The sequence below is a fragment of the Brienomyrus brachyistius genome, chromosome 8 (assembly GCF_023856365.1).
Source record: "Brienomyrus brachyistius isolate T26 chromosome 8, BBRACH_0.4, whole genome shotgun sequence".
In the NCBI taxonomy this organism is placed as follows: Eukaryota; Metazoa; Chordata; class Actinopteri; order Osteoglossiformes; family Mormyridae; genus Brienomyrus; species Brienomyrus brachyistius.
The window spans coordinates 24,387,613-24,412,919 of NC_064540.1; the positions used below are offsets into that span (position 1 = coordinate 24,387,613).

Sequence of the window (25,307 nt, forward strand, 5' to 3'; positions counted from 1 at the left end):
ATTTCAAAAGAGCTGTCATTTCTTTTATTAAAATAACTCACGTACTCGCCACAATATGTTTATCTGCGCTCTGCACGTGGGTCTGCTGTGTGAGAAACATTCTGCAGCCTCGAGGGTTGTGACATGACAGGACGAAGCAGGCAGCAGTGTATTTTTAAGTATGAGATTGATTATTCTCTCCGACGTGTCCGATTTAGTTTTGTCCAGATGATGTTTGAGATGAGTGAGAACACAACAATCTTAAGGCGGTTTTTAAAAAAAAAATACTGGAAATTTCTAAGAAACCCTGCCGTAAAATATCAAGCTGTAGGATGACCTTTCAATATAATCCAGGAAAATTTTCCCTGTCAGATCATATATTTTTGCATTCGTTATTCATAAATGAATAACAAATTTTAAGATGACAGTCACATTAAGTTCATAGCAGACCATAGCTGATGATAGCACATAGAAGACATCTGTCCTGCATCAACACCGGATCTGCTGCTCTTCACTGTAATCAAAGTGATGTGTGCTCCACTGCTTGGCTTGCTGTGTTAATGGAAGCCGAATCTTTCTTGAAGAAAAGTCACTGTCTTCCATTGCTGATGTACTTATTGACATGGAGAGAACCTCGGTCGTCCCTAGAGGAGCATTAGGTGGTTAGTCTGTGACCCTCGTCATCCTACCTGTTTCTGCTTCCCTGAGTATGGCTTCTGATCTCCAGAATGACACGTGCCTTTCAGCTCGTCCACCTTGTGATTGCTCTGCCTTGTCCTTTGCATGATGGGTAATTGTCCTGCTGTACTCTCCCTTTGAAAGGGGACTGGTTTTCCTGATTCAGGATTCGAGCCATTTGTGTCCCATCAATTAGCAACACTTCCAAGGGCTTCAGGCCGCATCCTACCGTGTGGAATCATCCGATCATCTTGATTGCTGTTGGCTAAATAGGTAGAAACACCAGGCTGATTAAAAAGGCCTTTTGGATTCATCAGTCCTCATGGTTTTGTAGTCTTCACTGCTGCTGTATCCATGGAGTTGGCAAGCGGCAACACATCCCCTATAATTCCCAATTTTGAAGTGAAATGCTACTCCTTCATCCACATAAAGGCAAAACAGAGCAGTATGACTCCCTCCACTGTAGTTTCTTCTGCAATAACCCCTTATCCTCTCTAGATGTGCTCTGGCACTGTTAATAGGGCTTCTTCCGGGTCCCTTGTAATGTCCACATTCTGCAACAGATGGGAAAATATGGCTTTGAAAGTGATTAAAATGCAGTGCAGGGACTGGCCCATGCTGGTCAGTACCCAAAGGGGAAGACACAGACCCACTGACAGCCTGCTGTGACACACCCTGCCCCCCCCCCCCCCGCCACCCATAAGCTTTAAGCTTCATTTTTGCATCACCCTGTAATAAAACAGTGATGGGATTCAGACAGGAAAAACCTATTTAATTGGTTAGAAAAGGGTATGGATTGTAGCATTAGCTAATGGGTGATGCCTGTCCATGATCCACTTAACAGAATCCCTCAGACAGGAAGTTAAGAATCAAGCTACACAGAAGTCTGCATGCAGAATTACACTGCTCTCCAGGAGGGTTTCAGTAAGGAGGTTCACTCTGAGTGAGTGTCAGTGTTACGCTGCATCGTGAAATGGCAGAATCTGCTAGAACTCATGTGTGAGTTGAACTGAATTCTCCTTTGTACCCAAATGATCAGGGATGAAATTGTAATTTCCATTCATAAACTAAAACTACAAGAACTTATACTTGCTCACCATGATATGCTTGATTTCTTTATTTTCATCTAATCGCATCAACACATGAATAAACTTTAGCGAAGACTGAATCAGCTGTAACCTATAGCATTAGTCCAGGGGTGGCCAATCTTATCCAGAAAGGGCTGCTGTATGTGCGAGTTTTCACTGCAACTCCCTAATTAGATTACTAATTCGTAGACTGACTGGCTGAAGAGTCCTCACACCTGGGTTTGAACAGTTGACCTAAAGGTTATCTCAAAACCCCACATGCATACCGGTCCTTTGCGGATAAGATTGGCCACCCCTGCATTAGGCAAGTACAGGCAAACAAATTTCGCAAGCATTTTTAAAACGCTGAGATGTTCTGCAACTCCTCACTGTGATTAGTAATGGGCATATATATAATATACATATATGTAATATATATAAATATATAACTAGCATGTGCCCTCTGGGCCATCCTGCTGCTGCAGCATTTTCCAAGGAAAACCTCAAAACAGGCAGGATCAATGTAAAATTACAGCACGTCAGCAAATCTGCTGACCACTTCAAAAATAAATCAAGATGCTTACAAATTCACTTGCATTAAAGTACAAATTTAGTAAAGCAAACATCAGGCACTGCAGTTATTTTTTAGGAACAGATTCATATACCCAAGGTGCTTTGACTGCCATAGATGGATTATGGTCGGACAATACAAGGCTTTGATTTGGCTAAAGACCTAAAAGGCTGTGGGTCACACGTTCCTCAACAACACACAAAGGGTGTTTGATTAGCATGTAGTCTTGACACCGTGTGTTACCACATGCGATTTGTGTGTAAACGGCACACTCTGTTGTGTTTGTGTCAGTCTTCCCAGGGTTACCTGCAGACTGTCTGGAGTCTGACCCAGATCCTGGAGACAAGGTGTTTTGGTTGGTGCAGGACTAGCCAAGGGCCGGGCACGCCTGTGGCGGTACAGGGGCACCGGGCTACACTGGGCTGTCTGATTTCAGCCCCCCACAGCGCCACAACAGAAAAGAAGAGATGCACAGTTGGCAAAGGGGAAGGAGGAGAAGACAATGGGAAGGATGCTGGTTTAGAAATAGACTACAATGTGCAGATAGAGTATGAGAAACAGAGCAGAAAGGGAAGACAGGATGTGGATCCAGAAAGAGTGTAATCAAGAGGAACAGGATGTGTATGATGTAGAGATTGGAAGACCAAATACCATCAAGAACAGAAAGGAAGAACAGAAATATCCGGGAGAAGATCCTGAAAGTGGGACAGCGAGAGAAAAGTCATTCCAAGAGATGAAGGCACACGGAGGTGTCTGCAGAAAGGGCAACTGCTTGATAAGGACCATGACTAGCAAAGGGAACTGGCATGGAGATTCCTCAGGAATCACACTAACTACAGTCTGCATCTCTTCAGGTGTGGACAGCTGACGTACCATTCCACACTTTCGGTCAGGCAGAAACTTACCTGTTCTATTGCACATTAATAAACGCAATGCCTCATGGCTCTTCCCAGTTATTTGTAGCTGCATGGGAAAGCCTCTAAATAAAAGCTTTCGCAAGTTTTCTCTGTTCATTCAGACCTTTGTGGATGCCCCCCCCCCCCCCAACCCACCCCCGACCCACAGCCTAGCTCTTTAGAGACCCTCCCTGACGAGCTCCAGGACTCACCGTTGGCCTGTCCCTGTGCGTGTTCACAGCTTCAATGTTGAGGTAAATGGATTCCACTTTGCAGCCTGCAGAACAGACAGCCTCTTAGGGGGTGGGGCGCTATGAACGTCAGGCAGATGACTCAGGAGCATGTGACGGAGACATGCCGCCATGACAAAGCCGGCAGTGACTGACCGTAGGCGACTGGAGTGAGTTTCAGAACCGTGTGCAGGGGACATTTCAAGTATGGAAGCTCATCTGTGGGCAGAATATGGACAATATCAGCACCAGGACCAGGAGAAGAAACGTGAGACTTCGGAGTCGTGTGCTATTTATAATTGTATTAAAAAGCAAAGGTTTAAAGGTTACTGGTATGCCAGAGAGAGCAGATGGTAGTGACTGCCCTATAGTTAGACAATCGTTACATATTCTTATACATACAAGCATCCCATCTAGGGTGCACTTCTGCCTTTACCCTTTGCTGATAGGCTGCAGGTTTCTCCATAGCCATATCCTGGATAAGTGGTTGTAATATAGCAGAACTGACCCACTGACTCCCCTACCTGCACTCTTGTCCAGGAAGTAAGCTAGCAGGCAGCGCATTACAGCCTGGTGACACACCACAAGCACATTCTCCTGCCTCTCCAGCTCCATGATCACTGGCTCCAGCCGCTGAACCAGGTCTTCATAGGACTGCAGGAGATACAAGGACAGGGAGGTGAAGAATCCCAGCATATCCGCAATCCCATTAATGGCGAGAGACGTAGAGAAGTTTGCTTCTGAATATCCATAACACAAACAAACACTTACCTCCCCCTTAGGGTAACGATATCGATACTTGTCTTGGTCTCTCAGTGCAAATTCCTCAGGGTAATTCGCCTGGATCTCCTCGTACATCATCTCCTCACACACTCCCTGAGGCAAGAGTGTAGATTAGCACATTGCTAAGAAACAACTGGGTGAGCATAAGCAGCCATAACACACAGAGTCATGTGCGTTTCCATGTTTTACAAGGCCTCACAACATCCAGCTTTTTTGTTAGGACTTATTAACGTGGAGACACATTCATCAGATGTAACCCCAAAATCCACACACAAAACCAGCCCGGCTCACAGCATCGATCTCGTTGAGGGCCTTCCACTGCTCGTAAGGCACTCCCAGTGCCTCTGCTGTCTGGATAGTCCTCTTCATGTGGCTTGTCCACACCTTGAGGTCCCTGATTGACTGACTCTGGATGAATCTGCCCAAGGTGGTGGCAAACTGTTGATGAGGTGGGGGAGGCCATTGGCACGAGGTCAGAGTGGGACAAAACAAACAGGCAGCTCTGGCAACAACCTGCAAACCACGATGCTTCACTGTGCTTTTTGCCCACCTGAATGCCCCGTGAAGACAGGCCTGAGTCACCCCCGATACGACCCAGAAGGTTCAGCTCACTCTCCCCATGCCGACAGAGGTAAATGGAGCGTGGGGTCACGTGTATGTTCATCAGGTAGTAGACGATGCGGCTCTGGATGTGGTCCAGAACCCGGTTCACCAGGTACCGGGAGCCCACGTTGAAGATCTTGATGTAGGACAGATCTCTGGAAGAAGAACGGGGAAGAAGAACGTGGCTGAGAGATGACAGACTCAAGCAGAATGCCATTTTTCTGTGGGGGGAGGGACAGTTTACATCTCTGCCTCGGAGCAACACTGGAAATATCAGAAAATGCGGCCAACTACAAAACGTTAGTTATTTCACATCTGAATATCAGGCGCTACATGATTTTTATTTGTCCCAGCTCAAGCTAAATTATATTTTATGTTTACATGTGTTATACATGTTATAAAGAACACGATACAGGCATTTTTCAAGTATAACTGTAATGTGCCTCTGGAATTCAGACCCAAAGGTTTAACTTCTTAATTAGCTTTCGGATGCAGCATCAAGATGCAAGCGCAGGCTGTCACCTATCCAGTTCATCATCCAGGGGCACATATGTGGTCCTGTAGCACTCAATCCTCTTCAGAAAGTCCTCCACGGCCTCATCCTTATCACAGTCCTTATAGTCTGGGCTACTTAGCTTGACTTGCTATAACACAAAACACAGCATCTGACACATCTCTGGTGACGGCAACTCTGCAAATATATGCAGGGTGTGTTAATTTCTTATCCAGTGCAGCCCAGAGCTGCCAATAAAAGCAACAGATCTGAAAAAATTTACCATAATATTTTCTGCTATGATTTCTGGATCGTCACACACCGACTCCACGAAGAAGACCTGCGGCACAGACATGAATCTGCAGTTTTAACTGAGTAAGTTAAAGTTACGTTGCTAACCACAGGATGGATTAAACAGAAGCATAAAAACATTACGCATCATTTATGATACATCAAAAAACTGTATATAGACTGGGGGTGGGCAATCTTACCTGCAGTGTGTATACGGGTTTTTGGGATAACCTTAAGGTCAGCTGATCAAAACCAGGTGTGAGGACTCTTCAGCCAATCAGTTGCAGTGAAAAGCCGCATACACACCGGCCCTTTCTGGATAAGATTGGCCACCCCTGGTATAGATCCATGCTGGTTGTGTACTAGGTGCAGCAAGCCATCAGCCCACAAACTACTTACCTTGTAGCCATTCTCCTTGCAGAAGTTCAGGATGACGTCCCGGCGTTCTCGCGTGGTGTTGGTAGCATCAAACACCTGGTGAGGAACAGCGGCAGTCAGATGCTTCAGTGGGACTTATGGTCACATTTCAATTAGCTTCCCAAATTGATGCCATGCTCTTAAAATAAGTAACAGCATCATCGCTGACGCCAAGAGATGGCCGCTGTTGTGGACATGGAGACAGATTGTAATCACCTGGGACAAGGCATGATATGTCCCTACTGACTCACCGCCACCTGGCCCAGATCCTGGGTGAAGTAGATACAAACATCCTTCAAGGCAGCCATGGCACAGGCCCTGGAGACGCCAGAGCAAAGCAAGGTCACCCGCAGGCTTTCCTTCCACCTGAGCAACTCACTGGAATAATTACTCAGCTGAGCTTAGTCGGCCGTGATGATTCAACAGCACAAAGCAGAGACAGTAAACAGAGAAGACTGCCAACCCTAGCGTTTCACCACCGGTGTTTGCGGTGACCCCATGAGACGTAACACTGCTCCCTGGCTCTTTCTTAATTTATGCTGGTGATCTGGGTTGACACCCCGAAAATTTTTCCACATAAGTAAAGTCTTCATTTAAAATATCCCTAAACTTACAAGCCTGAGGTTCTCGGAGCACAGATAGGACTTTCTGAACAAGGACACAGTGCTGAACACAGGAAATCATTTTAATAATGTTGATCTGGTGTCTACACACATACATACAACTGTTCTGTGACATCAAGTGTCCAACCTCTTTCTTACCTCCGAATTTTCATGGCTTCCTCATTGTCTGGACGGAAGAATTCATAGTTCTTGTATGTCTGTACGGCGTCCCGGCGATACTGACCCACATTGAACACTAAAAGGACAAGTTATCAGCATGTGTTTTAATGCTGTAATAGCATGCGCACGGACCCTATAGCTGACATTCTGCAAGGCCCATGGGCTGCCAGCAGCGTGAAAGATAACTTTGGGGCTTCACTTTATAACGTGGGCTAATTTCCAAACTGGCAAAAAGACCTGTAGTTAAGCACATTAACAGCAGTGGCCCAGTGTCGTTATATTTAAACCGCAGCAAAGCCACGTGAACCCCAGAGATGTGATCTGACGCTTGAGGCTCCACAGTCTTTATCTCAGTGCCTGTTCTCACCTAAAGGTTTGAATGTGTGGCATGTTACCCACAACTCAGTTTCAAACAAGAAATTATTTACTTGTAGGGATATTGCACAACACCCAGATCGATCAAAAATACAACTACAAGTGATTTCACATTATCATATGATTTCAAACAAATTTCATTACAGACAAATACTACGTTGATTTATCAAAAACCCCATTAAATCATGCATTGATCATATATGGAAAATTCATCAAATTAAATAAGAAATGTTTGCTTCATGAACCACAGATTCTGAAGTTTCCTAATATAAAGGATTTTCTTGAAAGTGTAGATTCACAAACCATTACCAGAAACATGAAAGTTAATTCGGTGACTGATTGTATCAAAAATGGCAAATGTGGGCCTGTTCACAAAGGTTAAAGAACCACGTGTGACGACATCTTATTGTCTTTCTGTCTTTGGAATTCCAAAATGGCTTCCCAGGCCACACTGAAGGAGGTTCCCTCAGATGATATGAGTAGGAATCCAGCAGAATAATGTGGTTATTGAATGCATGAGATAAGGCAATCTGTCAAGTAGTTTAATGACACCTCAGTTAACATAATCAATCATGAACCCATGCTACCGCAGGCAAACTGACCTTTCGTAGGCACTCCAATCCAGTTGAGGTAGCGAGTGAGCTTCTTGGAGATGTATGTCTTGCCTCTAGCTGGTAGTCCCACCATCACAATCAGGGTAGGTGAGTTGGTAAACTGAGGCACGGTGGCTGTAAAGCACAACCCATAGATGTTATAAAATAATGAGCTAATTTCTTGATGCAGGGGCTGGTATGCATTCCTCGGGGTGGAGTTTGAGCCCCAAAACTGGAGTGAGAAATGGTTTGGTATACTCATGCTGCATTAAACGTGAATTCGTAACTCAAAAACTGCAAATGTCTACTTGGAAATTTCAGCTGGGACACCCCCTGAAGTTCGGAAAGTTCTGACTACTGAGGTAAATGGAACACAGCATCATAAAGTGAGCATACTGAGAGGCATCCGTATGGAATATGCCGTTGTCTTATGAGAACAAAAAAGATGTTACACGAACAAAGTTACTCTAGATCTTTGATCATATGGCCTGTTTTGCCTAAACCAGACCAAAAGGGATGGACTTAAAGAACATGCTTCAATTTAACATCTTCTAAACCTGCCTTCAGGTTAGGTCGGGTCAGGTCAGGTAGCATGTGTTGATGCAACATGTTGCTACACCCATTACATAGCGAAACTCCTCGGAATCCCGGCCAGTATTCCCTCAGGCAGATACACAGTCCACTCCCACCCTCCAGAAGTGGCCATCCATCTGCCTCAGCCAGGTGTTACGTGGGCGTCCCCTTGGCCTGGTCCAGCCGCTTGGGTCCTCAGGAATGAGGATCCTGTGAACCGGATCACCCTCAGGGAAACGTGCCACATGGCCGCTCCCACACAATGCAGGTAATGTGCTTTGACACAAAGTCAAAGCAGCGGTACCCAAAGATTCTCCAAAGTACCGAAGGAGTCCAGTCTTAGTCTCAGCTCACTGGATAGTGTCCATGTCTCACAGTCATACAGCAAGACAGGGAGCATCAGGACTCTAAAGACTTGGACCTTCATCCTCTTGCAGAGATATCAGGAGCACCACATGCCCCTTTCCAGCGACCCCATGACCCCCCATGCTCTTCCAATCCTCCTGCTGACTTCATAGGAAGAGTCACTAGGGACATGAATCTCTCTGCCGATGTTGGTAAATCTCTCGACAAGGTTGACATTCTCCCCGCAGACAGACACAACTGATGGCTGTGCCCAAGAAGTCATTAAATGCCTGGATCTTGGTCTTTATCCAGGACTGAGCAATATATTTCTGTTTCTACTTGCAAGGAGTTCTCTCACAACACCACAGGAGTTCTGCGGCCACACCGCAAAAAAACCCCGTCAATGAAGAGCTCTGTTTTGCTCAAAGTTATTGCTTGGCCAGTTCATCAGATCCATTCTGTTTACATTATTTTAATTAAGACCTGAGGTCCTATGAAGTTTATTTTGCATTTAAGAACTGAAATGCATTACAATGTTTTTTCCTCACAAATTCCCAAAGAGTAAACAACAGCAGAGACACTTGTTTCTATGGGTTTTGAACGCTAAGCATATCTTCGCCAACACCAGTACCAAGGTCCAGTTGCAAAACTCCTCTGACAGTTAAAATCTCTAATCAAATGGCAGTACAAGGTGACAACCGTATCAAGCGCCACTCCATCAGGCTAGTGGTTGATTGCAATGTTCCTGGTTTGGCAAACAAGACCTGAAGTAGATGTGACCTAAAGATACTTCTAGCCCTCAGGCAACCCAGCTTATAACCTCCAGACTCTACAAGTAGAAAGAGGAGAATGACGTTCCCAGCCATTAACTCAAAGCAGTCCTGTAATCAAACAAATCCAATCATGACAAAGTCACGTGTTATTGATATTCTGATAGGTGTCAGGTTCAATGAACACACACACTAAGCTCTTATGCTTAGGTAAAAGGTGTAGTTTTAGTGCATAAATTTAGACTTAGTGTGAGGAACCTAACCAGTATCCTGGATGTGAACCAGGATGATGAAATGATCTTGGATCAAACTAATGGAGCCAGAGAGAACAGAAGAGGGACGGACTGCTCCGGGTGAGGCTGCACTTACACCCCGTCCTCTGGCTGGGACCTGTCCACGGCACCCAGATCTTCAGCAGGGCTGTCTGGGTCAGTTCAGCCTTCTTGCTGCACATTGCTGCTTCCTTTCCCCCCTTGAGCACATGTGCAGTGGCGCCAACGGGGACCCGGGTAAGAGAAAAGGAGGCGGCAGCGGTCCCTCCCCTACAAGAGCCCCAGACTGGGTCACCTGACTGCCTCCAGGGGAAGAGGCGGCAGCCAGCATGACGACAGGGAATGGGGTGAGGGGCGGAGACACTAGTTCCTACCGTTTTCTCCCCAGTGGGGATCTGCTTCACAGATCACGAAGAGGGGGGTAATTTAGAGTTTGAAGCCACAGACTACCAGGACAAACTGCACTCTCACCCAGAAACTTTTACAGTGATTTAAACATAAGGCAGTGAAAGACAAAACAGAATTCTATATTACAGCACAGACCACAAAAAATAATAATTTTCAACCTGATATTACTCAAAATTTGACACAGCGCAATAAAACTTTATATCAAAATAACAACCACTAATACCAGAAAAAACTAAGTCTCCCAATTCAGCTGCTGATCCAATGATTACGTCCTGTCGCAAAACGTAACCTGAACCAAAAGCCAAAAATAGGCATGTGAAGGTCAGGCAGCTTCCTTGGCTGACAGGAGAGACTAGGTCATCTAACTGAATGTTTAAATGCTACAAGAAACCAAGAAAATTCCAACCAAAATGAAACACTTGGCAGGTAGAGATTTAAATCATTCTGGAACATTGCTGTCAAAAACCTTTGGCTTTTAAAATGGCTTCCATATCAACAGCAAGCTAACACGTGGGTCTCATCCTGCTTCCATATGTAATAAATGTGATGCTATAAGACAGACCCCAGGCAGCAACATGGAATAATACACATACGTCAAGGCCTACTTCTCCTCCATTAAACCTATCATTCATTCCAGTGACCCAGCAGTCTGTCCTGATTGTGTGCTACCTAACTAGTGTTTTGAGAAAATCCAGGTAAATGCACATGGTGCTGTGCATCATGGTCAAATAGACGTTCAGTTTAAATTGCAGAGCAGTAAAAAAAAAAATTCTAGGGACATAAAGGCTGGTGCTGGGACTCTGCGAGTAAATGTTTGCCTTGTTGTATGAGGAGAGGTTAGCTGAGCTGAATCTGTTCCACTTTGAGCGAAGGAGACTAAGGGGGGACCTGAACCAGGTGTATAAGATTCTAACAGGTCTGGATGCTGTTCAGCCAAATGGTTACTTCAATATTAGTTTAAATACTAGAACTCGTGGCCATAAGTGGAAATTAGCGGGAGAACATTTTAAAATGAATTGAGGAAGCACTTCTTTACACAGTGTGTAGTTAGAGTATGGAATAGTCTTCCTGCTAGTGTAGCGCAAACTAAAACCCTGGGTTCCTTTAAATCAGAGCTAGATAAGATTTTAACGACTCTGAGCTATTTGTTAAGTTCTCCCCAAACGAGCTTGATGGGCTGAATGGCCTCCTCTCGTTTGTAAATTTCTTATGTAATTTCTTATGTAACCATCAAATTGTCTGTCAAAACAAATAAAGCTGACATTTTATGTTGCTGAATGACCACTCCCTGTCATACGTGGGTCTGTTGAGTTCCACGCACAAGAATGAGAAACAAGAACAGTGGAGGACCATCATGTAAATATTATAAAGGGAAATTGTTTAATATTTTATATTGATCGGCAGAAGAAGAAAGCATCGGTAGAACACCGAGATCAAAAAGCAGTCAGCTACTCTCCGTGAACTTCGGAAAGGAACTAAATTCACAGAGTTCCTGACACAACAAGTGTGGGGCTGATTTCACTGAACAACACCGTCAGCTGACAAATATCCAGACATCACCTCTGCAGTTGTGGGATCTTGCCAGTCTGGTTCCTCCTCTTTCCTTTTATCCTTGAGGGAGTGTAACCTGACACCCAGCCCCCTGGCATTCATGGGTAAAACTGATGCACTCAAGAATTCAGGGAATGTCTTCTCTGAGTGTGTGACATCACTACCGCAAGTCCGCTCTGAGACACCCTGCCATTTTGAATTTAGTAAGAAAGCAAGTATCTGTTTAGGGTGACATGGGTGTCTGCACAGAAGACCCTTTCATTTTGAAATTCATGCTTTTCTTGGTCACATGCATGCCGTGGTCTTTCGGCTCTTTCCCATAGGATTTTCATCTGAATAAACCAACCATTTATTCCTAGTTGATACGGCAGTGTCAGAACTCAAAAGACCTTCAGCCAGAACCAGAAATAAATTGAGTCTATGTAAGACAGTGCCTGCTGTCAACACAGCACAGGGACACAAGCTTAAATATCCAGTGACAGGTCTCTCATAAACATAACCAGCCATTTTACTGCTGCACCAAAAGGTCTAACATTTCTAGATATCGTAGTTCCTCTACCTTCATTTAAAACTTGCCAAATGTATACATTTCACACGTATTTATTACACGGAGAACCAAAAAATAGCGTAGGATTTCATCTCTAAAACGAGAAGGCGGGACCGGCGCCGTTTAGAACACTATTTAGATAAATAGCACAGATATTCCAGGGGCCAAAACAGTGGGACTGCATCTGTTCACAGGCTGATCGCTCAACGGAAACATGCATCTGATACTCTGAGCAGATCGCTCTGAAAGTCCTGACAGCGTCCTCATCTGTTCACCTCACCTGCGCTATCGCACCGAGTTCGCCTTCTGCCTGCTCCCTTTGGGATTGCCGGGTGGACCTCCATGATAACAAGACGCCCTTTTGCGCACCCAGTGCACAGGAGAGCGTGTTCTCAGCGACTGAAGCGCGATTATCGTCCACATGTCCTATAGATAATGTTACATATGCCCTCCCCGTCCCATTATCCGAAGTGTGTTTTAAATGCGGCCAGGGTCGGGATCACGCCTCCTTCAAACGCAGTGCCGAAGGTCATTTATTAGAAAAAACAACTGATATGATTTTAAAGGCGTTTTCGTACCACGGGCGCTATCATATTTAACAAAGTTTATTAAATAAAAGCAGCGTCGGCGCCGTTAAAGCTTTGTTCCTAGTGAAGTTTACATCCATTCACTGTCGACAATAATAAGTATAACGAACAGAACAAAGAGGACAAACGCATAACCAGAAAGCGTAGCAAATCACGCAGCGTTGCTGCGATATTGATAATATGGGAGTGCAACGCAAATTACTACAGTTCTGTAGATATCGTATACAACCTCAGGATTCAAATACATAGTTAAGTGCAAATCAAGTTTGAATCGAGCTAAATGTAATCTTATTCTGCCTCGACTGTTTTTGTTTATGACAAGTCCGCCCTCATTAGATGCATTTATGCTGGGGAAAAAAATAGAAAAAAAAGAAGAAAAAAAAAACAGTGTAAGGGATACCAGAAGAGCGCTGTTGCTTAATATTCATAAGACCGAGTAAAGCAGCGCTTCCCGAGCCAGTCCGGAGTCCGAGCGCGCATGAACTCACCATGCGGACGCTGGGATCGGCTTCGCTGGAACCAGTCCGGGGATTCAGCCATTGCGTAAGAGACTCTCCACACGGCTATTATTAGTCCAATATACTGTGTTATTTTGGACAATATTGTACAAGTGTGTTTTGACCCCGGCGAAGAAGCACTTTCTGTGCTGGAGTCGGCGGGACTTCAGACCGACTTCACCCGTGCGCCGTTCCGGGATTAAACAAGCTAGTTCTTTACTCATGCACCACATCGGTATTAAACTAACTAGTACTCCACCCGTGCGCCATCCCTGAGTTACACTCTTTGTTTACTCGCGTTCCCGGTCACGCTTTCTTGGAAATGGGTAACGTGTCCTTGGCGGGGCTGTTTTGGTCTTGGAGCCGCCCCTCCTCCTCTTCCTCATCTCTAAACAGTAGGTGGGAATCTCAGCCGCAGCTGTCATGGGCTGACGGGCAAGCCATTGTGCAAACAGCTCTAAATCACCACTAATGATCACCACTCTCTCATTTTTCTTAATATTTGCCACAAAAAAATGAGGCAAATATTCAAAATTTTATGTAGAATTAGTTACTTTGAAGTCATGCTTAATTTTTTTCTACGTGAAATGTCCATACTTTCATTATTCAGTTAGCGGTATGGCTGAAATTCGGTTTGTCTCAGCACAGATTAGACCTTCATAGGAGTAATGCTGGGCATAAAGTATATGGACAGTAAATACAGCACCAGTGGCCTAATCTGACCAGGTCCCCATTCATTTGTAATTCACACTACGGGTGCTTCAGTATGAGAACCTAAAGCAAACAAAATTACCGCAGTACACAAACCGTGAGATTTTTTTGACTACTTTATTCAAAGAGACTGACAAATACAGAATGCAGAGACAATTCTAAGTTAGGTAGGCTCAAAGCTGCATGATCTTGTAGAAACAGGACGTTTTAAAAATAGGGGAAATGTGGGTAACAAAAATGAAATGGTGTGCGTAATATGGGAAAAATTAAGAAAATGCTTGCTGCTAATGGAAAGGAGGTTCTTTAGGGGACGGCAGACTATGGGTGAAACACCACACTGGACACCAAGATCTGTTCTCCAAACACAGCAGGAGTTTTCATATCCATTAGAAGGTGCTTCCAGCGCTAATGCTAAAGCCAGAATCACATGGATCCGTGTGAGGTTGTACAACTGACCAAGGCTGCGTGAACAGCTGTTCATATTATACCCAGTGAGTCTTCTGCTGATTTGACTTGAACTAGTTTTTGCTACCCCTTTAGAACCTGAATTCAGGAACCATTTGGTCTGAACAGGAAAAAAGCCAACACACATACACTGCGGGGTGGACACAGGTCTGTCCTAAAGCAATGTAACATACTCGAACGTCTTCTCACAGGATATTACACAATACCATTGAAAATCCACAGTTTATGTATATAAAAATTAAATTCCAGACAGCCCAACATCTAGCACTCTCCACCCCAGATTTGTACAGATCTTGCTAAAGCAGACATCACTGGAAATAGAGAGGATTACACACCAGCATTATGTACAGCCTGATTAAAAAACGTATTTCTGAAGAGAAGCACTAATGTAGACAGAAAAGGCTGCTCTGGTTAGCAAGACATACTGAATGGGTCTTGATGACCAGATATTCTGGGAAAGTGGAGCAGGAGTCTCATGAAGAACTACTCTGTTCATTCATGCTTAGAAAAAACAAATCACTAAGCAAACACTTATCTTAATGTCATCTGGGAGAGGGTCCCAGTTACAGCATTAAACATAATTGTGGGTGTCAAAAACAGGCGTTGGCATTCCTTTTATCTGTCATCTATTCATTGGGATTAGGGTTGGCGTCCGGGTACTGAGAGAGGTCAAAGGTTAACACCTTACTGATGACACAGTCTCCTTGCTGTGGGAAAACAGAAAGAATGCATTTTAACATGTAAAAATACAGGACAAAGAGGCATCGTCCAAATTGTCGAGCTGTGTGACAGATGTACACCGTACCTCTGGGTAGACCCCAATTAGTGAGTCCGCCTTAGTGTAGAACTCCTCTTTCAGCGAGATGACGATTGCCTGGAAGTTCTGCATGGACTGGTCCTTGATGTAGTTGGCCACCTGTATGACACATTGTCAGTCATCCCACACAATGATGAAGATGCTGCCATCATCCCATTCTCATTCTTAATGTACCTTTAAGGACGATTTTGCTCATGTTTCTCGTTGACAAATGCTTATCAAGCCTTATGCCTGAATTCCCTATAATCTCTATGTTAAAACTGTAGTCTTTTACCACAAAACTTTTACCCCCAACCTCCCCTTTTCTGTCCATGGCATTAAGACACACCTTGCCGATGTTGGTGTTGTCCAGTGCAGCATCAATTTCATCCAGTACAAAGAAAGGAGCAGGCTTGTAGCTGATGGAGAGGGAGATGAGAGAGAGGAAGTATGGGGAGTCAGTTTACCATTCAGATCCAGAAAAGCTATATGGAAACATAATACTAAGACAGCAATTTAGCAAAGCAAATTAAATAAAATAAAAAAAATAAAAAACTCAGGAGGGAACCTACAATACACTATTTGGAAGTTCCTGTTACCATCCACTAAACTAAGATGGACTTTCCAGCAACGAGTGAATTAGATTTGTTAAGAGTATGAAAGTTACGGTTCCTTTCACCACAAATTACATTAAATTCGATCCGGTTGATATAAATCCCAATACCACAAAGCAGGATTTCAGAGTGAGGCACACATGTCCTGAAAGTAATCGTGCTTTAACTCTCTGAGGTCTAGGGGTAGGGAACACACTTTCACTGACTGGGGCATGGTCACACATTTCATTCAATATCATAAACTTAATTCATGGCAAATAAATTTCTTAATCTTACTGTACTTTGTAAATATGTCAGATTTATGTGCAGTTTGTAATTTGACATCAAAGTACAAGATATTGCAAAATGCAGTTTGGAACACTTACAGAAACATTATAAAAAGTACATAGTAAGCAATGGTGGAAGTTTGTTTTGATCCCAGATATCTCATCACCAAAGTCTTGGCTACATGAAGATGACCAAATAGTGCAGCTGTAACATTCAGTTGGATAAATAAATAAGAGAAACCGAACTCATGTCACTATTTCTGGCTCCTTTCATTGAATATGTTGCAAATATCATGTGTATGCATGAGCCATTCACAGCTGGGCACACACACCCCCCCCCCCCCTTTTATGGCGCTGATGGGGAATGTACCTGGATCATGTTTCACCACTATGTTGTTCATCAAATTACCATGCGAATGCGATTTGAAATGCGGCTATTTATAATGCGAATAGCGATTTTCAGGTGAGGGCGGCACTACACGCCCCCCATGCAGGTAAAACAAAGAAAGGTGACATTCTTTACTTTTGCCGATTCAACCTAATTGTAAAAACTTTAATATTTCCAACAACTGCCGTTTTGAAAAGCCGACAGATTACGGACTTAGTCAGCGTTTTTTCCATATTTCTACAATACGATTTCAGCGAGTTATGAATTGAATTACACGAGAAAGATATGCGGCATCGTCGACTCCTGAGGGTTAAGGCCATGCTGTGCTTCGGCTGTATTCAGAATCCGCAGTTCACTGCTATACATGCTCTAATGAGTTTTGCCTGTTTCTCATTCAAACGACCAGAGTGTGCCACTCACTGCCACACCCACCATTCAGTTAGAAGCACTGACCCTCCCTGGATTTGGGGCACCACACACCCCGCTTGCCAAATGAAGCACACTGCACGTCAGAGCTGCATTCCATGTAAATGTATTTATGGAGATCTGGACTTTGTGATTTATTTTTAAGGGCATTTAGTTTGTACTGAGCATGTCGCTATATTTTATTCACCCCTGAGATGGCATGCAGTTGAAAGCCTACCATATTTTTCACCCCCCTTACTTTGGTAAGTTGACTCCCCCCCCCAGTCCCCTATCACCAAGACGTCCTTACCTATGTATAGCAAAGAGCAGAGCCAATGCAGCCACAGTCTTCTCCCCTCCTGACAGGTTGTCCATGGGCCGGAATCGCTTTCCTGGAGCCACACAGTTATAGTTGATCCCATCCAAGTAGGGCTCTTCAGGGTTCTCAGGGCCCAGGAAAGCCTGAATCAAAGAAAAGGAGGACAAATGTATAACAAAATGACACATGGTGTACCAGGCGCATATTGACATAACTGCACATTAAGCACACCAGGCTAATGATCTGGAGATAACTTTGGACCTCTCCCTGCTAAGTTAACACATCAGCTCCTTAACCAGCATGCTTGCGTCAGCCCCATCCCATGGAACCTGCGACCGCATAGGAGTACCTGAGCGCTGCTGTTGCGCGACAGGGCCTTGTAGATCTCATCGATGTTGGTGGCCACGGACTCGAAGCAGGCATTGAAGCGGTCAAACCTTTCCTTCTTAATCTGCTCAAACGCCTGCTTAGCCTTCTTTGCTCTCTTACGGGCTGCCTCAAATTCTAAGCAATAAAATGGAAGAGAAAGAAAATCAGCAAAAATCAAATCCTCATTCCTATCCTGTAGCCTGAAGATATTTGCTCCTCTTGTCATTTGAATTCCTCCTCATTGTGCTCTATAATCTCACCATCGCTAGTCTCTTGGAACTTGTCCCTGACGCTCTCCAGCTTCTCCATGGCCTTCATGTTAGGCGCACTGATTCTCTGTAGGATGCTCTGCTGCTCATTCAGCCGCTGTTGGAGGTTGTTCATCTCTGCTTTGATCTCCTCTTCAGACAGAGTGTCCTAATGCATACAAAGATTAACACTCAGTCACCACGTGGCACCAGTCTGAAGGTTCAGTGATCTTTTTGAAATAGCTTGTGCCAAAGCCATGTACCTTCAGGTCATCAGACAAGTTGCTGTAGTCAATCTCAATCAAAGCCTCCTTGGCCAGGACTGTGCTAGATGTTTTCTGACTGCTGCTTACTGATTCTTCAGCCTGAGAGGCCCCCTGAGATGGAGGAGAAATCAAGAGAGTTTATTGGGATGATGTCCAGAGATGGTCCCACACCAGGATATAAAGATTATTCAGACAGAAGGGTCAACCGAGGACAGCTCCAGCACCTCTTCCTGACTGATGTCGTCCATAGTGCCAGACTTCAGTGGCAGACGGATATCCTGCATTTTACAGGCCTGCAGCAGGTTGTGTCTGTCACTCCGCTTCTGCTCCAATTTAGTCTCTATGGCTGTCACCTCCTTCTGTAGCTGGGTCAACTCCCTGGAACCCGGAAAAATCACAAATTTCATTCAAAATTGTGCCATCTGTCTGGTTTTCAGAATCATGACATAAAAAATGGAACAGATCAAACTACTGAATGAGAAGATTTATTTAGGAAGCAACCGATCTATTACAACAGTCTGATCACACAGAATGCAGAAGCTAACTGCATCATTCAGTATGTACATACTACATGCATTTCCATTGATCCTGAGATATACTCCTTACTTGTTAGCGCCCCCTAGCTTCTTACGGATCTCTTCCATTTCTTGGTTTTTATCATTGACTTCAGACTTTTTGGCAAGGTGCTGGTTCTTCAGGTCTTGTAATTGAGCCATCGTCTCATCAATAATCTTCATGTGTCTCTGCTCCTCCTAAGAAAGAAAGAACATTGTCAGTTAAATTTAACTATACCCACTTCTCCTTGACCAGTACACGCTTTCCTTCTCTCATTTGCTATTCCCTTCTCAGCTCCTCCGTGTTCCTCTCTCCCCAGGCAATAAAGCAAAGCTTCTTACCTTTTTCAGTCTCTCAATCTCACTCTCATCCTTCTTCACTGTCTGCTCCCACATCTGTACTTTCTCCTGATCTTCCTTCAGCTGGTTTTTCTCATAGTCCAGCTGGATCCCGAGACGGGTCTTCTGGGTCTCAAACTCCAGCCTGAGAGGAAGGGGAAGATGGTGAAGTACAGCCGCAGTCAACAGGCCGACACAGAAACATTCCTCGACAGCTGCTCAATCCTTGTCAGTCTCACTGCCAGATCGGCTGACCTTTTCTTGGCGATCTCATTCTGCCTTTTGACTTTCTCCTCTTCAAACTCTCTGATATTCCTGACTCCGATCTCCTTGCAGAACTCCACAAACACCTCATCCTCAACCTAGAAAAAGGTATCATTTTGAACATACTAATACTCCGTTTCGACCCTCTGCTCACATTGTACACGTGCATTGGTTGCCTACCAGGTTCATACGATCTTTAAGGTCCTTCATATCTCTTTCACGCGACTGGACAATCCTCTTGATATCATTGATGCGTGGTCCAAAGTTAGCCAGCTCACTCTCCAGCTTGGATTTCTCCTGTAGAGCAGAATAATAAGGATTACCACAAAACCTGTCTAACACCAAACCATCACAACAGTCAGGTTTATCAGCCAAAGTATTCACAGGAGTACCTGCATGTTGAGGGACAGGTGGCGTGTCTTTGTCTGCTCAAGATCGCTCTGTGAGTACTTGAGTCTCATCTGAAGGCCGTGAGCCTGAGACTGAACCTGCCTCAGCTCTGCCTCTTTTCTCTTTGCCTTCATTTGCTCCTGTGGGCAGTAAAATCTGGGTTGATACCACAGTCTTGCCCTCAAAACAAAACTCATTCCATACTGTGTTTTGTCGTTTTCCATTTCACCTTCAGTTCGTCGGTGAGCTTCTCCTTCTTCTCCTTAAGCTTGTCCACAGCTTTCTCGTCCCAACGGCGAGCTTTGGCCTTCAGGTCACTGGCACCCCCAGAAATCACACCAGACTTCTGGAACAGGGTGCCATCCAGGGCCACAGTCTGCGAGGAGGAGGGATTTAAAAGGCAGATATCAAAGGCAACAATGGGAAATTTGCAAATATGGGAGACTGGAATCCAGTGACAAACTGGTGCTCAGGTACCTTGTGTCTGTATGGTCCCCCAAAGGCTATCCTGCGTGCGTCCTCCACATTCTCGCACACCAACGCATTCCCACAGGCGTACTGCAGGGCCTTCTTGATGTGCGGGGGTTCATAGCGAATGACGTCGATCACCAGCTTCGCCCCACGCAGCTCTCGCAGCTTCTCGTCAGTGGGCTTCACCTACAAGTGGCCGAACGGGAGGGAATGAGTGACGTGCGACTAAAGACAATCATTTTCATCACTGCCTCGCTGGGAATGACAAGACATGGGTCACACTTAATATCAGGACCTGAAACATGTGGCACTGCCCAGCTGGTAAAAGGGGATTAAAATAATGTAATATAAAATAATTTCTATTAGGTATTGAAATACATGCAATTGAACAGAGAGACATCTCTGTGTTGTTAGACAGTCACCTGCATGCCCTGCACCAATGAAAGGCTGAATGTACCTCCAAATAGTCCAAGGGCAAGAATGTCTCTGGTTCGCCCCTCTGCTCCTTGATGTACTGAATGCAGTCTCGGCCAGTCTTCTCAGAATCCACAATGATGGCATCCATGTTTTTGCCCAGGACCTTGGTCACGGCGATCTGATATTTCTTCTGGGTAGGCTGGCACAGGTCAATCAGCCTCCCATACTGAAGGGGTACAATGGAGACAGTGAATGTGTGAAGAGCAGATGGAGAAGCTGGGAGGGCTGGTCCACACAGGGTCTCCACCTACCACAGATCCAGGATATAACCTCTTGATGCTCTCCATTATTTCCGCCTTGCGCTGCTGCCTGCTATTCTCTTGCCGGTCGATACGAGCATCTCCCAGTTGTTCCATTACCTGAAACCAGTAAGACAGCACTAGTGAGACTGACAGATCAGTTAAATGATGCCCTGCTTGCAACTCTAATTGGGATACAGCCTTTCCTGTTTTTATATAAGAAATACTTAGATAACTGCATGTTGCTTGATATGTTGACTGATTTTCGTCTTGTAAGCACACCAGGCTTGTAAGCATTAAAACATTCCCCCATCCTTCTAAAAATTCTGGGCTAGTTTACCATCTATGTCTCCAGGAACAGTCTCCTGGTGACATCAGAGGGCAACATCTTCAGTCAATTAACAAAACTCACATCCCATCTAAGGTGGAATCGCATTTATGGGTTTTCCTTGTAACCCAAACTGCCATGGCCCCAAAGACAAGTGCATGTCACCTGGTTCAGCTCCATGTTGATCTCATCAATTCTCCTCTTGGCTTGCTCCACCTCCTCAGTCAGCTCCTCCTCCATCCGTTTCTGTTCGTCCAGTGACTGCCTATAGGAGAGAGGAGTCACTACAATCAAGCACCATGTGGCCAGCTACATCACATAAGGCAGGCTGAGTCTTTCCCAGGTGTTTTCTGTGGAGCCTGTGAGGGCCATTCATTCATTCCTGTGGCATTTAATAAACAAGGTAGAAGACGCTTAAAAACAAAACAAAAACAATCAGTACCTGCTGGTGGAAATGTAGTCCTCCAGTTTCTCAATGCGCTTCTGATTCTCCTCAATCTCTCTGATTTTCTGCTTGATTTTTGCCTGTAACACAATACGAGTCCAATCAGCTCACTTCCTCCAAAAGAAAAGCTAAGTTCTCCATTTTTACAGATCATCAAAATTATTTTATTTGCTCATTTGTACCTCAGTCTCCACTTTCTTCCTCTCTTCCAGGTCCAGTCGGTCCTGATCAGCCTTCTGGTCACGATTGAACTTCTCCAGTTCCTGGGCTAGTGTAGCGGCCCTTTTGCTAGCTTCTTCCTTCAGCCGGTGGTATTGCTTAACCTTGTGAAGGGACCGAACATAGGGGATTCAGTCAAAACCAAGAGAGGACTGTCCTTATATCATGAAAATCATAAGATATTTCATCACCAAACCTGATTTTCCTCCAGGGTGAGATCCTGGCCTTGGCTCTGAGCCTCCTCTTCCATCCGCTCCTCAAACTCTTGACGGGCCATCTCCACAGCACCCTGCTCACGGTCCAGCTCCTCCATGTCTGCTTTGCGCTTTTTGTACATCTTCTGAGCATTCTGCAATGACTTGCGTGCAGCCTCCAGCTTCTTGATCTTGTGGGCAGTGTTCTCCTTGGCCTTGATATACAGGGGCCTCTTCTGGTTAAGTTCAGCATCTTTCTCTCTGGAAAACAGTGTTGAACACCACAAACCTCTTAACTCAGTCACCCCAACAGGGTTTTCATTTTGCTTAACTAGCAATAACTAGTAAGTTGACGTTTTTATTATTCAACTCCAGACTAAAAGAACATTCCAGGTGCTATCGTGTAGGATGAGAAGTGGGTGGGCAGGACTGTATCACACACGCAATCACAACCTGGCTTGAGTTCTCATTGGATACTTCACTCATTCCTACTTGGTTTAACCTGGCAGCAGTTTCCCCACCCACTTTTATGGTCTATTACCAGTGTGAGCCTGACACATTAAAGAATCTCACAAAGGTCTGCCACTCATGTGATGCTGTGTATACAAGTGTCAGCTCCACTGGCTGCTACCTCCCCCCACACCACCCGACTCACTTGATCTCCTTCTCCACGGTCTGCTGGTCCCTCATCATTCTACCCAGCTCTTTCTTCTTCTCTTTCAGCTCCTCCTCAACACGATCCATCCGCTTCCTGTCCTTGTCAATCTCACGGTTGCGGTGAGAAAGCTCTCTGTTCAATTTCTCAATCTCGGCCTCATTGTGGTAGAGTTTGAAGAGCTGCAGCTGCACATGGGCTCTGACAACTTCGTCTTTCAGCCTCTGATACCGTTCTGCCTGGAAAAGTAGCAATGGGGGAACAAAATGTAAGTAAACGCAGCTAAGATCAGTGTACAAAAGTACACCAAGTCAATCATTTTATTATACACTGTATGTTGAGTAATATGGAAAAGGGGAATTAAAGTATTCCATGACCTCTAAAAAGTCATGTCAGCTGTCTCAAATACAAAGAACACTTAAAACATTCTCCTAATCAGAGATCAGGGTCAGAGAGCCTGAATGCTGGAGGAGAGGCACCAGGAAAGGAGCAGAAAAATCAGGTGGGCAAGAAGACACCACAATTTTCCAAATGATGGAACATCAGACCTGTGGGTGCTGCTGGTATCTGCGAGTTCAAGACCAGCCAAAGATGAATGTATGCATTTCCTGATCTGGAGGGATGAAGACTGAGGGATGTGTACCTCTTCTTTCTCCTGCTTGGCCTCTTTGCGCTCAGCTGCAATGTTCTTTTTGCGGTGGTAGTTGAACTGTGTATCCTCCTCAGCCTTCACCATCTCCTTCTTCCGGCGGTCATACTCCTGAGCCAGCTCCCCGGAGCGGGAGATCTCCTCAAACAAGGCGGTCCTCTCTTTGGGGTTCTTCATAGCGATGGACTCAACCGCCCCCTGACCAGAAGGGAACGCAGCATTCACAGTTTCCGACAAATGACCTCAAAAGAATCTCAGATTTGCTTAGACAGCCACAGGGAAGCACACATGAGCAGCATATTCAGAAAACATTCACACAAATCAAAAGCACATTTTCTTTCAGACTTTCAAAATGCCAACAATGGACAGTCAACAAGCGACAATGAAGACCTGCTCCGAGTTTGTCTGAACTGCACACCTGGAAGACGAGGAAGTTCCTGGCCTTGATAAGAATGCCCAACTTCTCCAGCTCCTCGCTGTACTCAGAAAGACCCACAACTTTACTGTTGATGCGGTACTCTGAAGAAGAGCCTAAAGAGAGAGATTAATATTGTGAAAGGCTGACAAGCAGAAAGGGGCAGGCACAAACTTCACTGACTAAAAGTGTGGAATGCACACTTCAACCATGACACTGAGATGCATGTGTGCATGCCCAAAACTGCATACAGCATGAAAAAAAAAATCACATTTCACATACAACCTCTCAAATGCATGCAAGCAGCAAGTAGCTGACAAGATAGCAGATGTTCTTCACAGGACATTAAAATGACCGTATATTGTACTTAGTTGCTACTGACAAAATATTTTAATCAGGCATTTATACTCCAGATTCCCAACTTCCAGTCTTTACATACCAAAAAAGAAAAAACAAAACATCAGAAAACAAACAAGATACATTAAGTGCTTAAATCCTTAGATTAGGACAAAGCGAAGTATGAGGCGCAGGTGCGTACCTATGATGACCCGGGTGAAGGTGCGCTCCTCCCCGCTGTCTTCGCAGTACACCATGCTTACAAATGCGCGGTTGGCAGCAGGCTTCCCGACTGGAGCTCCATGAATAAGGTCCTTAAGGGTCTTCACACGCAAGTTACTGGTCTTTTCCGCCAGCACAAAGCTGATGGCGTCCATCAGATTTGATTTTCCTGTAGATCACGGATAGTACAACGTAAATCTCGGCTAAAACTGTACATTTTAACTTTAAACAATTTTAAACGATACGTTTGACACATTTAAATAGTACACGTACTTGGTAGGACATCATACGTAAACACATCGCTCCAAATGCATCATCCTGCATTAACCCAGACGATCAGAATGCCTCGGCTTAAAACAAACCACACTAAAATACTCCCGCTACGCCCCTAGGACAAACTAGTCCATGGCTTATGAACAGCCTGCAGCTATGCATATACGGGTCACCAATTTATATTAAATTTAATATTTACGACAAACTGTTCGCCGACCTAGGAGCACCGAGCGCGGTTTTAGTATGAAACGGACACCGGTAAGGTACAGACCCGCCGACCACAGATGGAGTACGATAATTGAACTTGGAGGCCGCTGCAATGGTCCTCGACCTCGATTTCTGTCCGCGGCTGCTGAATACTCACCCGATCCATTGGGTCCGATGATGGCCGTGAATTTGTGGAAGGGCCCGATGATCTGGCGACCTTTATATGATTTGAAGTTTTCGATCTCTATCAGCTTCAAGTAACCCATTTTAACGGAGCTAGCCTGCTAGCGCGCTAGCCACCGATTAGCTTGCTAACTAGCGTCCACGCAGGACGTTGTGATTCTCCAAAGAGCAAAACACTGGACCCTGAATAAGCGATGTATGGATATTACAACTATATATTTTTATGACTGAATAAATAAGCAACTCTAATGCAGTAACTATCCCCAGAGCTAACTAGCTAAGTTAAAAACAC

The 25,307-nt window shown here is 44.8% G+C and overlaps 2 protein-coding genes across 7 annotated transcripts; both read right to left on the reverse strand.

Moving 5' to 3' along the window:
* Position 1: 1 nt before the first annotated feature.
* On the reverse strand, positions 2 to 13,662 carry LOC125747052 (6-phosphofructo-2-kinase/fructose-2,6-bisphosphatase-like). 6 transcript variants are annotated; one of them, XM_049021751.1, is made up of 15 exons: positions 13,300 to 13,662; positions 7,768 to 7,893; positions 6,770 to 6,866; positions 6,260 to 6,326; positions 5,991 to 6,065; positions 5,584 to 5,640; positions 5,330 to 5,451; positions 4,755 to 4,962; positions 4,496 to 4,642; positions 4,193 to 4,297; positions 3,946 to 4,075; positions 3,578 to 3,640; positions 3,404 to 3,468; positions 2,602 to 2,721; positions 2 to 1,211 (listed from the first exon to the last, which is right to left on the reverse strand). In XM_049021751.1, the coding sequence occupies exons 1-15, from the start codon at positions 13,349 to 13,351 to the stop codon at positions 1,152 to 1,154; spliced, it is 1,494 nt and encodes a 497-aa protein (XP_048877708.1). In that variant the 5' UTR covers positions 13,352 to 13,662; the 3' UTR covers positions 2 to 1,151. The 6 variants fall into 6 exon arrangements, with proteins under 6 accessions (XP_048877708.1, XP_048877707.1, XP_048877706.1 ...); XM_049021750.1 differs by lacking the exon at positions 13,300 to 13,662 and adding an exon at positions 12,505 to 13,262; XM_049021749.1 differs by lacking the exon at positions 13,300 to 13,662 and adding an exon at positions 9,816 to 12,484.
* Positions 13,663 to 14,117: 455 nt separating this feature from the next.
* On the reverse strand, positions 14,118 to 25,307 carry smc1al (structural maintenance of chromosomes 1A, like). Its single transcript, XM_049021747.1, has 26 exons — positions 24,990 to 25,307; positions 24,333 to 24,521; positions 23,798 to 23,910; positions 23,374 to 23,577; positions 22,731 to 22,969; positions 22,078 to 22,336; positions 21,845 to 21,985; positions 21,660 to 21,742; positions 21,383 to 21,482; positions 20,902 to 21,009; positions 20,631 to 20,816; positions 20,180 to 20,359; positions 19,932 to 20,078; positions 19,705 to 19,842; positions 19,493 to 19,609; positions 19,304 to 19,410; positions 19,052 to 19,193; positions 18,762 to 18,907; positions 18,380 to 18,533; positions 18,153 to 18,266; positions 17,902 to 18,058; positions 17,622 to 17,776; positions 17,264 to 17,415; positions 15,630 to 15,699; positions 15,290 to 15,400; positions 14,118 to 15,191 (listed from the first exon to the last, which is right to left on the reverse strand). The coding sequence occupies exons 1-26, from the start codon at positions 25,096 to 25,098 to the stop codon at positions 15,111 to 15,113; spliced, it is 3,702 nt and encodes a 1,233-aa protein (XP_048877704.1). The 5' UTR covers positions 25,099 to 25,307; the 3' UTR covers positions 14,118 to 15,110.